The following is an 11,460-nucleotide window of genomic DNA, read 5'->3' on the forward strand; positions in this document are numbered from 1 at the left end:
GTGTCTAAGACGCGCCCGGGTGTGGCGCGGGGTGACACGGCTTACAGGTTTAGGGGTTACAGCGGTGGTGCCGGGTGAAGGGTCGGACTGGACGGTCCTCAAGGTCTGTTCGCAAAGCGGCGATTCCATGCCGCCAGCAGGGCTTTCTGCCCAGCACAAACAGGCTGCGAACCGGGGAAGCGGGGGTGCTGCTACACCTGCTGCTACACCGGCATCACCCGGCAGACCTCCGGGAGGGCGGGCGCGCCCACCGCCCCTTCTCCCCCGGCTCCCCGCGGGCCCGGGGCTGAGGAGGGCTCCCGGGGCTGAGGAGGGCTCCCGGGGCTGAGGAGGGCTCCCGGGGCTGAGGAGGGCTCCCGGGGCTGAGCGGGGCTCCCGGGGCTGAGGGCTGAGGGCTCCCGGCCCCTCCCGCCGGGGGCGGGGCGATCCCACGGCGCAGGGGCGGGGCCGGTCACGCGGGCGCGCGGCGGCCCCGCCCCGGCTCCGGCGGCAGCGGCGGCGGCGGCGGCGGCGCGCGGCGGGTGCACCTGGCGCCCTCCTCGGGGCTCCGCGTCGCCGGGACAACCGGGAGCGCCGCCGCCGCGCCTCTGCCATGGTGAGGAGCCCCGGCACGGCCCCCGCCGCCGGGCCCCGGCGGGGCTGGCCCGGCACGGCACGGCACGGCACGGCCGCTCGGGGGCACCCGGGGCCGGGAGCGAGCGCCGGCCGGGCCGGGCCGTGCGGGGCGGCCCCGGGGCCGAGCGGCGCCGCCCGAGGGGAGGGTGGCGGCCCGGGGAGCGCGGGGCGCGGGCGCCGTGTGTGGGTGCGGATGCGGCGCTGGGCGTGCGGGCCGGAGCGGGGCTGTGGCCACCCCCGCTGTGGTGGTGGGGAAAGCAGAGCGTCTGCCTGCCTGTCCCTCTGTCTGTCTGTCAGTCAGTCAGTCGGAGGCAGGTGGGGCCGCGCTGCCCCTCGCCGTGGCAGTGGCGAGGTGTGACGGGCGCCTTCGCCTCCTCCCTGTGCGGCGCCGGAGCAGCCATGGCAGGGCTGTGCCTGGCGTGCGGAGCGGGTCAGGTGTGGCGGGGCGCGTTGTCCCCCCCCGGAGGTGGCACGGGAGGGATGATGTGCGTGCGTGTGGGTGTGCGAAGCGGCCGGGCAGCGATGGAGGTGTGCCGTGCCCCTTGTGAAGTAGGGAGGGATCGAAGGCGTGTGTCAGTGCACAGGGCAGGGGCGGGATGTCACGGTGTGGATGCGCTGAGCTGTGTGCTTGTACATGTGCCTTGAGCCAGGGTGGGGCCTGGGATGTGTGTGTATGTAGCAGATACACAGTAGGACATGAGCGTAATTGTTGTGCCTCTGTCAGCGCGTGTGTGTCTGCTGCGATTTGGGCTTCGGGTATGTGCATGTTTGTGTTTTAGCGGGGATGTGGCATTGTGTGCCAGGGCCATGACATGGCATCGTGTGTGTTTAGTTGTGTCTGCACGCTGCTGTCTGGAATGGGCTTGTGCCTGCGTGTATATATAGTGAATATTGGGTGTGGCATAATCTGTGGATATTTTTAAAGGCATGTATGCTATGGGTGTGGCAAGGATTATCTGTACTTCTATATGTACGCAGCAGATAGAGGGTATGGTATTCTGTGTGTATGGAGTAGCAGTGGCTTGTATGTGTGAGTGTGCATAGCTGTGATGCTCAGATGTGTATGCACAGGTGCAGATTTGTGGTGCATGTGTTGTGGGCACAAGGTTTGTTGCACCTGTATATGGGGATGGCGTGACATGGAGCACACGTGTGTGCAGGGTACAATGAGGGAGGGAGAGAGCGGTTGTGGTTTGCTCTGTGGGGAGAACATGTGCGGATGTGATATAGAACGTGTGTGCGGTGAGAGGCAGGGGAGAGATGCATCAGGATGTTTGTGCAAGGGAGATGACAAGGCATGTAAGGGGGAGTGTGTGGGGACAGGCTCAGCATGTTCGGAAAGGTATGATTGGTATGATCCCTGTTTTCAATTATAACTTAATTGTCTGATGCTTTGTTGTTTCACAGTGATAGAGTGGTAGATGAACGAAGGCAGCACAGATGCTGGCCTTTCACACTTGGGGAAATGCATAATTATTTTAAGGCAGAAAATCACTCTATGTGTATATTTATATGTGTGTAATGATAGTAGGTTTCCTGTATCAGGTTCTGGGGAGGGGGAGGGAGTGCTCAACCTCACAAAGGGAAGAACCATATTCCTGTGGTGGTGTAACCTATTCCTTTGCATGAAGGCTCATTCATGAACCTTCTCTTTCTGCCTCTACGCTTTGCCTTCTTTTCCTTCCCAATTCTAGCCTATATGTTTTGAACCTGAACAAAGCAACCTTGAAAGCTAAGATGTGAGATGGAATAAAAATATGAATAGACTGTGTGCTTGCAGTAGGCTTCTGTGTAGAATCACATTGGGTTTGGTTTGCAAAGGTTGTAGGATGCATCTGTTGCTACAAGGAGGAGTAAACATAAGGGAAATGAGGTTGTGGATGGTGCAGTATTGGTGAAGTGATTTTGATGTGAGTTAATGATGTGCTGCTTCATATCAGTACTCCAACACATCTTGTTCCACATTTGAGAAGATGCACTGTCTTTAAAGTCAGTTGAGTAAAATGGATTTATCTCATGTTTTAAACTTAAGAAAGGTTACAGACTGAAAAAAACAACTAACCAAATTTGTGCAAACTGTGCCAGGGGAAGTTCAGGTTGGGCATCAGGAAGAATTTCTTCATTTAGAGGCTTGTCAAGCACTGGAACAACCTGCCGAGGGAGATGGTGGAGTCACCACCCCTGGAAGTGTTCGAGAAACTACTGAACATGGCAATTGATGCTCTGGCTTAGTTGACGTGGTGATGGTTTGGTCAAAGGTTGGACTCCATGAACTTGGAGGTGTTTTCCAACCTTAATGACTCTATGATTCTATAAGTAAATATTTTCTGTTTACCAAACCCCAGACATGAAGTTTTCCTTTGTGGTCCATTTTGACATTGCCAATTAGATACCTTTAGCAGTCTAAGCTCAGCAGACATGGAATCTGCAAAGCAGCAACTGAATTGTTGCTGTGACTGCACAGGTAAAATCTCAGAAATTATACGAGATAAGCCTTACTGCTGTGCAGATTCTTCTATTGGGCAGCTCCGTGTACTTGACAGCTGATAAGAAAAGGATGAAATAACACTGTTTTTGTTGCTCCTTTCATATTTTTCAAGCATTTTATTATTTATATATCCCTGCTTTTACTTGAATTGCTCCATCTTACAGGGGTTAGTCCTGTTCAGGTTGTTCTTTCCCTCTTAATTCTTCATTGCTTCATGGAATTAATATTGAGCCAGAGTTTTTAATACAGAGAATATCAGTGCTCCTAAAGATCAGAAGGACTATTAGCTTACTGCTTGCTTATTTTGACAACACACTGGAACATTTAGTCATCTTAGTTAAAATTAGGGATAACATGGGGCTAGCAGATGTGCAAAGTTTAAAGTAAAAGTCAGGTTTCACTGAAGCATGGCAACTATTTTTAGGTTAGTGTAGAAAAGGAGTACTAATCTTGGCCCTGTGACAATATTGATCTGAATCCCAGCAGAAGGCTACACAGTAACAGTGCTTCAGCTGTTTTGTCAGTTAGAAGTCAGAATAACTGCATTAATTTCATGTAAATTGTTATCAACTCGTGGTAATTCTGGTAGTCTCTCTACTAAATTAGAAATGTGCATAAATGGGATATGCTAAGTAGGACAAAACCAGATGAAATTTTTGACACCAAAGAGTTCTCCCTCGAACTAGTTTAAACAATAGCCACAACGTTCACTTGCACTCTTAGAAATCTTTTTAGGAGGGTGATCCATATTCACCATAGATTTCTTTTTTCTTCCTCACCGCCCCCTGTATGTTTTAGCACAATGCAAGAGCTTTTACAATTTCTGATTATGCTTGACTGTGCATTTTGGATGGCTTGATTTGAATGTGATAGGATTGGAGTCCATCTGTCTGCCTAAGTTTTTACAAAACAGCTTTCCCACCTGAACTTTTAACACAGAGTAGGATATTCTAATTGTTTGTAAAGCTTCTGAGAAGGAAGATTGTAAACACAGAGTAACTTCTAAATTGGGGAAAAACAGATTTGCATTCTATAAATCGCAGGAAACCTTTATGTGTTGTTACAACAGAAAAATGTATGCATAAAGCATTAAAAGAGTATAACGATGGACCTAAAATTCACAGCATATTGGTATCTCCTCTGTCAATTCAATTTTTTTTTTATTCTGGATCAAGAATTTACTTGTATGTCTCTCCACGTTTAACCTAGATGTCCTTGAGATTAAAGAACAAGTAGTTTGTGAAGATTAGACTTTTTTCTCCGCCTAATTTTTCCAAAAATGTACTTTACTATGAATGTCTGAAAATCTGTCTCTATAGTGTCATTCTACAAGACTGTGGGAAACCAAATGGCTTATTTTTGTGATTCCCTTTGAGTCATGTAATGGTGGAAGTTTCCTTAGGTTCTGTTTTGGTATATCTGTGTACAGTCTCAAAGTTACTTGGGTGGTCAAAGTACCTTTCTCAGGTATTTTGAGCATGGGCTTTTGCAACTTAAATTTGAGTGTCTGATACTTTAGGAGGGATTTGTTATTTACCTGGTCAAGGAAAAGAAAGCACAGAATCTGTAAGATGCCTAATTTTTGCTGTCTCAAATGACCTCCCTTCTATTCCCAACCAAAACAAAACCTACCCAGACAAAATTACAGTATGAATTTAAGTGTTTAAATGGATTAAAATAATTTTTGTTGGGTACTGAGAGGCAATGGAAATGCAACAAGAGTTGATACCAGGACACCTCAGCTGACATAACCAACTACAGACAGTTTCTTGAGGGATTCCCTCTAGGTTTTCATCTTCGTGTTGGAGGAACCACTGTGCTCCTGCTAGAGGAGGACTGGAAATATGCCCTTTTCTGGACTTGCACATTTATGACTTTTTGGAACTATGAACTGCTGCTGTGTAGCCCGCATGAAAGTACTTAAAATTTGGTATCAGGCTGTAGCACTTAAAATATTTGCCATACTTCACGGTATACTCTCTTTTTTTATCCCAGTGTTTTCCTATGTTCTCCTTGGTAGGCAGAAGTAAACACTAAATTTGGGTTTCATTGGATTTGATTGCTGTTCAACTGGTTACCCAGTATGTTCTGTAAATTTAAATCAAGGAGACAAGAACGTCATCAAATCTGCATAAATGTGAAACTCTACCAGTATGTCAAGTTCGTCTGTTTTCAGAGGTTGAAATTGAGGTCAGAGCTTCACAGAGAAAAGTCATTTCCATATCTTGGCTTGATGTTCCATAGTAGTAATCTAAATATTAAGAGACAAAATGTCTAAATGTGCTTGTAGATTATAACTGTTTTCAGAACTACTTCTAGAACAAAAGCATCGAGGTCATTTTACTTCTGCAGAAATTCAAGAACCATACGTTTTGGCAAATACCGAGAACTGAGTGAATGTCCAGTTTCTCTTCTAATCTCAACCTATTACCTTTCTTGGAACAGTTTGAAAAAGATGTTTTGGAAATGCTACTATGATACTATTTCCTTTGAAGTCAGTTGTAATTAGTGCTTGTAATCATGAAGAGGTACCTTATTTTATCTCTTATACCTGAAAGCTTTTATTAATTATGCATTACATATATGGAAGCTTGTATTAATTATGCACTACCTATATGGTGTGTGTAGTCACAATGTAGATTTTGTCATCCTTTTTTTTTAATGGTTTGTTCTCTGGGGAGATTGCCTTGCAGAGAAGGTTTACTCTTCATAGTAAAAATTTCACGCTCAGTACTAAGGAAGAAACCTCAGTTTTGACATAGCGTTTATGAGGCAGATCAAGCATTGCCTTGAAATGGTTTTTTAGAAGCTATAGAGTTATTTCTGTAATGAACTATACCTTTCATGTCTCAAATATATTTTTGAAGAGCAGTTGTGTGTGTGTGTGTGTGTGTGGATATTGGTACTCAAGATTTCTGTTTCACAGGTGCTTAGAAAAGGGATTCTACTTCAACCATACTGTCAGTACTTAAGCTGTAATTTCATTTACAGTTTGAGCTAAGTACAATAATAAGAATTGCCTTTCTGGGTGTGGGATTGCGTGACTGGAGGGAGGGCTCTGTCAGTTCAAATTAGAACGGTGCAAACTCCTGGGGAAACGGACCTGCAGAAGAATCTCTGTGTGAACACTCTGGGAGGATTTCAGGTCTCTGTTGTCGTGCCATCAGCCTGTTAGTTTGTATGCTGATATTGGAGACTGGGAATAAAACTCAGCCATATGTATGTCAGTAAAAACAGCTACATGAAGAAGTGGTGATTCAGAGGACTTTTGAAAGATGTTCTCCTAAGGGCTCTGATGAATCTGTGATGTGGATTACATTTGGATGGCTGAGACTGAATGGCTATCCCTAACCAAATATTGCTGCATTAAAATGAGAGGACTCTTAACTTTTCTCTCAGTCTCATTTTTTTGTTTGTTTGCTGTTTCAGAAACATATCACGCTCTGAATACTTTGAGAATGTGTATTTATAGCATGATTTTACAAGACTGTGTGGTACAAAATGGATCATTTTTGTGATCACACAAATTGTAATCACAGCACACAGTCCTTGTGGATTTTGTGATGGAAACTGCCTTACGTTCTGTTTCAGTGTACCTGTGTAGGTTCTCAAACTTACTTGAGAGGTCAAAGGAAAGTACCTTTCTCAGGTGTTTTGAACTTGGGCTTTTGCAAATTCCATTTGAGACTCTGCTTGATGCTTAAGGAGGGATTTTTCGTTTACTTGGTCAAGAAACACAGAATTTGTACGATGCATAATCAGCCTTGTGATGGGCTACAGGGAACAAATGCTTCTTCTATTTGATTTTAATTTTCTACCATGGGCCTGATGGTGTCCAAGCCCATAAAGTAGATGATATGAGTTTCCCCATGTTCCACTTTAAAGTGATTTGTAGATTGGGCTGTTAATTAAATGCTGCTTTTTTTTTTTATTTTTTTTTTTCAGGAAAGATGTCTAAATGCATCATCATGTACTGTTTCTATTTGGAAGGGAGTAACCTTAAAAGAGGAATAATGGATAATTATTTGAAAAAGGAAATATGCAGTCATTATTTTACTTGTTTTTTTAAGAAAGCAAACTGAAGAAAAGATTTGCCAATCAGTATGTGACTAACAGATGATGAGGGTAAAACTTCGTCAGACCTGTTTTTTCAGCTGTCTCTCTGTGTATGTGCAAAGAATATATGGGGATACAATTAACAGCTTTTTCCAAATTTCGTGGTGTTCAAACATTAGTTGTTGGATTTATTTATTTATTTTTTTTTTCCTGATCGGAAGCAGTCTCTAGTCATGGAAGATTAGGTGAGGAGTAGTTTATTTTTCCACGTGGTTCAGGTTTGTTTTGCCATTTCCAGTAGTGGTTAGAACAAGATACCTCGAAAGGCAAAGTGTGAGCTTGGTGGATCATAACCCGAATGAAAGGTTAGTTTTCCATGTAGCTCCTATCTCAGAGCAATGTGGGGCAAGCAGAGCTTGCAAACCCTTTTTTGCAAAGAGTACTGTAATACCGGTTTCTTTTGGTGAGGTATTGGATTGAACATAATGTTTTCTGCCATGCAGGCTACTGAACATTAGTTACATGATAGCAAGTATTGATAAAGTGTTATATTTCAACTGAGTTTTAGGCCTGCAGATAATTAGGTCAGTCACTAATTCTGCAAACCATTGGATTTCCCCTTTCAGAATTTTTAACGTGCAGAAGTAGGAGCCATCACACTTGAGTGAGAGGATTGCTGTCTCTTTGGTGACTTAGTAGGAAACAAGGCTGAGTCATGCAGGTCAGGCAAACACCCTAATACCTTGACTGCTTGCAGGAATGAAGCCCTGCTCTTTAAAATGCTGCATTGGTGATTTCCAAGTATGTTGTTGGCAATAGGTGACCGGCCTTCTGAGAAACACACAGGAAAGGGTGATGTGAGCTAACTGATCAACTGAGGACAAACTGATGTGCTTGAGGCAGTAGGAAAGGCAACCTCCAAGCACCTCCTGCTCTTCACTAGGAGGCAGTTGAGTTGGGACAGCCAAAGGCCTCAAGGTAGAGTTGTGCAGCTGTGGACATCAGCTCACAAATGACCTTGATCTGTCACCCAGTGAGAGCAGGGCCTTGCAGAGCCAGGCTGATGCCCTCCAGCAAAATGTGAATGATGTGATATGAATGCCAGTGCTGGCAAAACAAGAATGATGCCTCTTCTGGAAGAAAATCAAGGAGCAAAGTGGGCAGTGTGGCCAGCTGCCTCTGTCTGGAAGGTTTTATTATATTGGGCAGCTCTTATTCTGGGGGGAACTTTAGAAGCATTATGGCCCTTATAAGCAGCCCTAAGTAATCGGAAGGCATTATGGAAAGACAGAGAGATGTTCTCATGTGTATTTGATCTTGTTCTCTGAAGGTGAGCCTTAACTGTTTAAGATGACCAGCACAGTAAGAACAGAAGTATTTGATAGGAGGTGTTGCTTTTGATCAGTCAGTTTGTCACAGCGTTGGAAGAGAAAATATCCCAAGGAAAGACCAGTGCTAAAGATCCATTGGGTATCTGGCAGCAAGGAGCTGTAAGTCTACTAAAGACCATGCCCTGGGCTCTAGTAGAGAGTGTCCAAAGGGAGAAAAAAAGGTTACTGACCAAAACAAACCAGGATGGGTGGGATTTTGAAGTGCGTGAAGTCAAAGGCAGAGCAGGGTGTGCAGCTGGAGCACAGGAATGAGAGCCTGGACGGCACAGAATGTCTGTGTGTTGAAATAAAAGACTTTGCCCGTCTGTCTCTGCTGTAGACAAGTTTGGTTCAAGGTGGATCGCATTTCAAGGTTCACTTTGGCGTGTCAGAATTTTTATTGACTGTACAGAAAGCTTTACCAAGGTTTCTAATTTAGCACCAGTGCTGTGCCATCAGCTGTTGTGTCTTCCATATCACTTATTTCAGTTCTGTTGGCAACGCATATCCTGTCTAACGCTCCCTTTGTTGCCTGGATACGGTTACGTTTTGCCACTTGCATGGTGTTAAATGATTCTGCCTGTCTGCCTGTCTGATGCATTGATTGTACATTTCTGGAGGAAGCATCAGCGAGCAGCGGTTCTCTGAGCATTACAGAACGTTTATGCTATAGTGTAACGTGAGATAATCTGAAATTTATGGTAAGGGAACATTGTTTTCTCTTTTCTTCCTCCTCCTTTTTTTCTGGTGTGTTTAAATAGAGAGCTTTTTAGAATGCCATTCATTACTTTAGCGTGCTCATGAGCTGCTCTGAGTAGCAAAGCTGATCTGCTGCCTTTCCTGCCACTGTAGCAGCAAGCAATTTCAGTAGCTCAGTGAAGGGAAAATTGCACAGGCAACAATTAGGCGTCTCCACTGAGGAGGAGAGATGTGCAGCAAGCTCCTGGGTTTTTGTGTTTGTCAACAAAAATCTGCACATCAGGGGAACTGAATAAAACTTTAATTTTATTTTGTCAGGATTTTCCTTTGAAACATCTTGTTTTTACCATGTCTATTACTGCACAAATAGTACCTAATAAATACTATTCTTGCCAGTGAAAACCTGAGAGACTTGATGTTTTATACACATGGCAATATTTATAATTTAACTAGGACATGTGTTCTGTCAACCACGGAAGGGAAATAAGTCTAACCTACTATCTCCTTTGGTCAGAATGACCCAACGCTGGGTTTTTTCCTGACTTCATAAATGCTTCAGCCTTGTTTTCAGTATATATCTTCTCTTTTTGCTGATGCTCTTTAGAGTCTTTCACACTTCATCTTCCATCTTTCCCAAATCTACTTTTGCCCATAATTCCTTTAGTGTGCTAAAAAGCAAGGCTATTTTAGAGAGTCTGGGTTTTTAATAACTTTTCATTTGAAAAGTTGACAGGTTGAAAGTCCTTATCTACTCTGATTTCAGTGGAAATTAGATACATAAATATCTCTGTGGAACTGAGCCATAATGGATGAGCTGCTAGCAAAACTGTTTCATCTGTAAAGAAAATAGTCCTCTTCAGTAGAGGACTGAATGACAACTGAAATTGTGCCCTTAAAAAAACATAAGAGCTATCACCAGAATTAATAGTATAACCTTATTTTGATGTTGAAATTACCCTATCAGAAGAGATTTCTTTATATCACTAATTTTCATGGAAACAGGAGACCTCTAACTGTTAGACCAGAAGAGATTAATATGTGTGGCTTTCAGTGGTGGCAAGCTAACTGTGGTGTACCGAGGAGTTATGTTCTAGGACTAGTAGCAATTAGTATGTTTACTAACATGAAAGGGGAAGGAAAATAGGAAGATTATTCTTTTTGTGTTTGACAGATTTACACAAATGGATACTTTATAATAAAGAAACCTTTAAGAAGTGTAGTTGCTGAGGAAATTCAGTGTATGAAAGTACCAGGTAATTTTCTTGAAAAATACTGCCTTTTTAGCTCATTATAACCAATAATTATAATTATGGTTGATTATAATCAATCTTTCAAAAGAGCAGGGAAGATACTACGAAGAGAGGTCAGTCAAGAAATGTAAGAAATGGCTCAAGATTCAAGGAATAAGCAATTAGAATTTTCTCTTATGGGTTTTGTCCTGTTTGTTCTCACAATTCCTTTAGGAATGTAGAGATCTTGTGTATTTCTTCTTATGTTTACATTTTATGCATTTCATAGTTAAACCCACACTTTTCTAGAGTTTGAGATACTCTGTCGTTAACACAATCAAACTTGCTACAAAATGCAAAAGCAAAGAGAGAAGAAATATTCTTACTTCTTCAGCGAAGCTTTTGACACTGTCTCCCATTATATACTCCTGGGAAAGTTGGCAGCTCACGGCTTGGACAGGGCACTCTGTGCTGGGTTAAGAACTGACTGGAGGGCCGGGCCCAGAGAGTGCTGGTGAACGGGGCTGCATCCAGCTGGTGACTGGTCACCAGTGGTGTCCCCCAGGGATCAGTGCTGGGCTTTATCAGTGATTTAGATGAGGGTATTGGGTCCATCATCAGCAAATCTGCAGATGACACCAAGCTGGGAGGGAGTGTTGACCTGCCAGAAGGCAGGAGGGCTCTGCAGAGGGACCTGGATAGGCTGGAGAGTTTGGCTGATTCCAATGGGATGAAGTTCAACAAGGCCAAGTGCCGGGTCCTGCACTTTGGCCACAACAACCCCCTGCAGCGCTACAGGCTGGGCACAGAGTGGCTGGAGAGCAGCCAGGCAGAAAGGGACCTGGGGGTGCTGATCGACAGGAGGCTGAACATGAGCCAGCAGTGTGCCCAGGTGGCCAAGAAGGCCAATGGCATCCTGGCCTGCATCAAGAACAGTGTGGCCAGCAGGAGCAGGGAAGTGATCCTTCCCCTGTACTCTGCGTTGATGAGGCCACACCTTGAA

The 11,460-nt window shown here is 44.4% G+C and overlaps 1 protein-coding gene across 3 annotated transcripts in view; it reads left to right on the plus strand.

Moving 5' to 3' along the window:
- Positions 1-505: 505 nt before the first annotated feature.
- The window catches only part of FBXL2 (F-box and leucine rich repeat protein 2), a 52,047-nt gene continuing 41,092 nt past the window's right edge, over positions 506-11,460 (plus strand). The window contains exon 1 of one of the 3 annotated variants that reach the window (XM_027891580.1): positions 506-595. In XM_027891580.1, coding sequence (XP_027747381.1) covers positions 593-595 — 3 coding nt within the window. In that variant the 5' untranslated portion in view covers positions 506-592. Of the gene's footprint in view, positions 596-997; positions 1,051-9,125; positions 9,231-11,460 lie in introns of those variants that run through there. The other 2 variants (XM_027891570.1, XM_027891587.1) reach the window with 2 other exon arrangements.

This window comes from Empidonax traillii, unplaced genomic scaffold, assembly GCF_003031625.1.
Source record: "Empidonax traillii isolate 1590-97213 ecotype Southwest subspecies unplaced genomic scaffold, ASM303162v1 scaffold14:size4059594, whole genome shotgun sequence".
Classification (NCBI taxonomy): domain Eukaryota; kingdom Metazoa; phylum Chordata; class Aves; order Passeriformes; family Tyrannidae; genus Empidonax; species Empidonax traillii.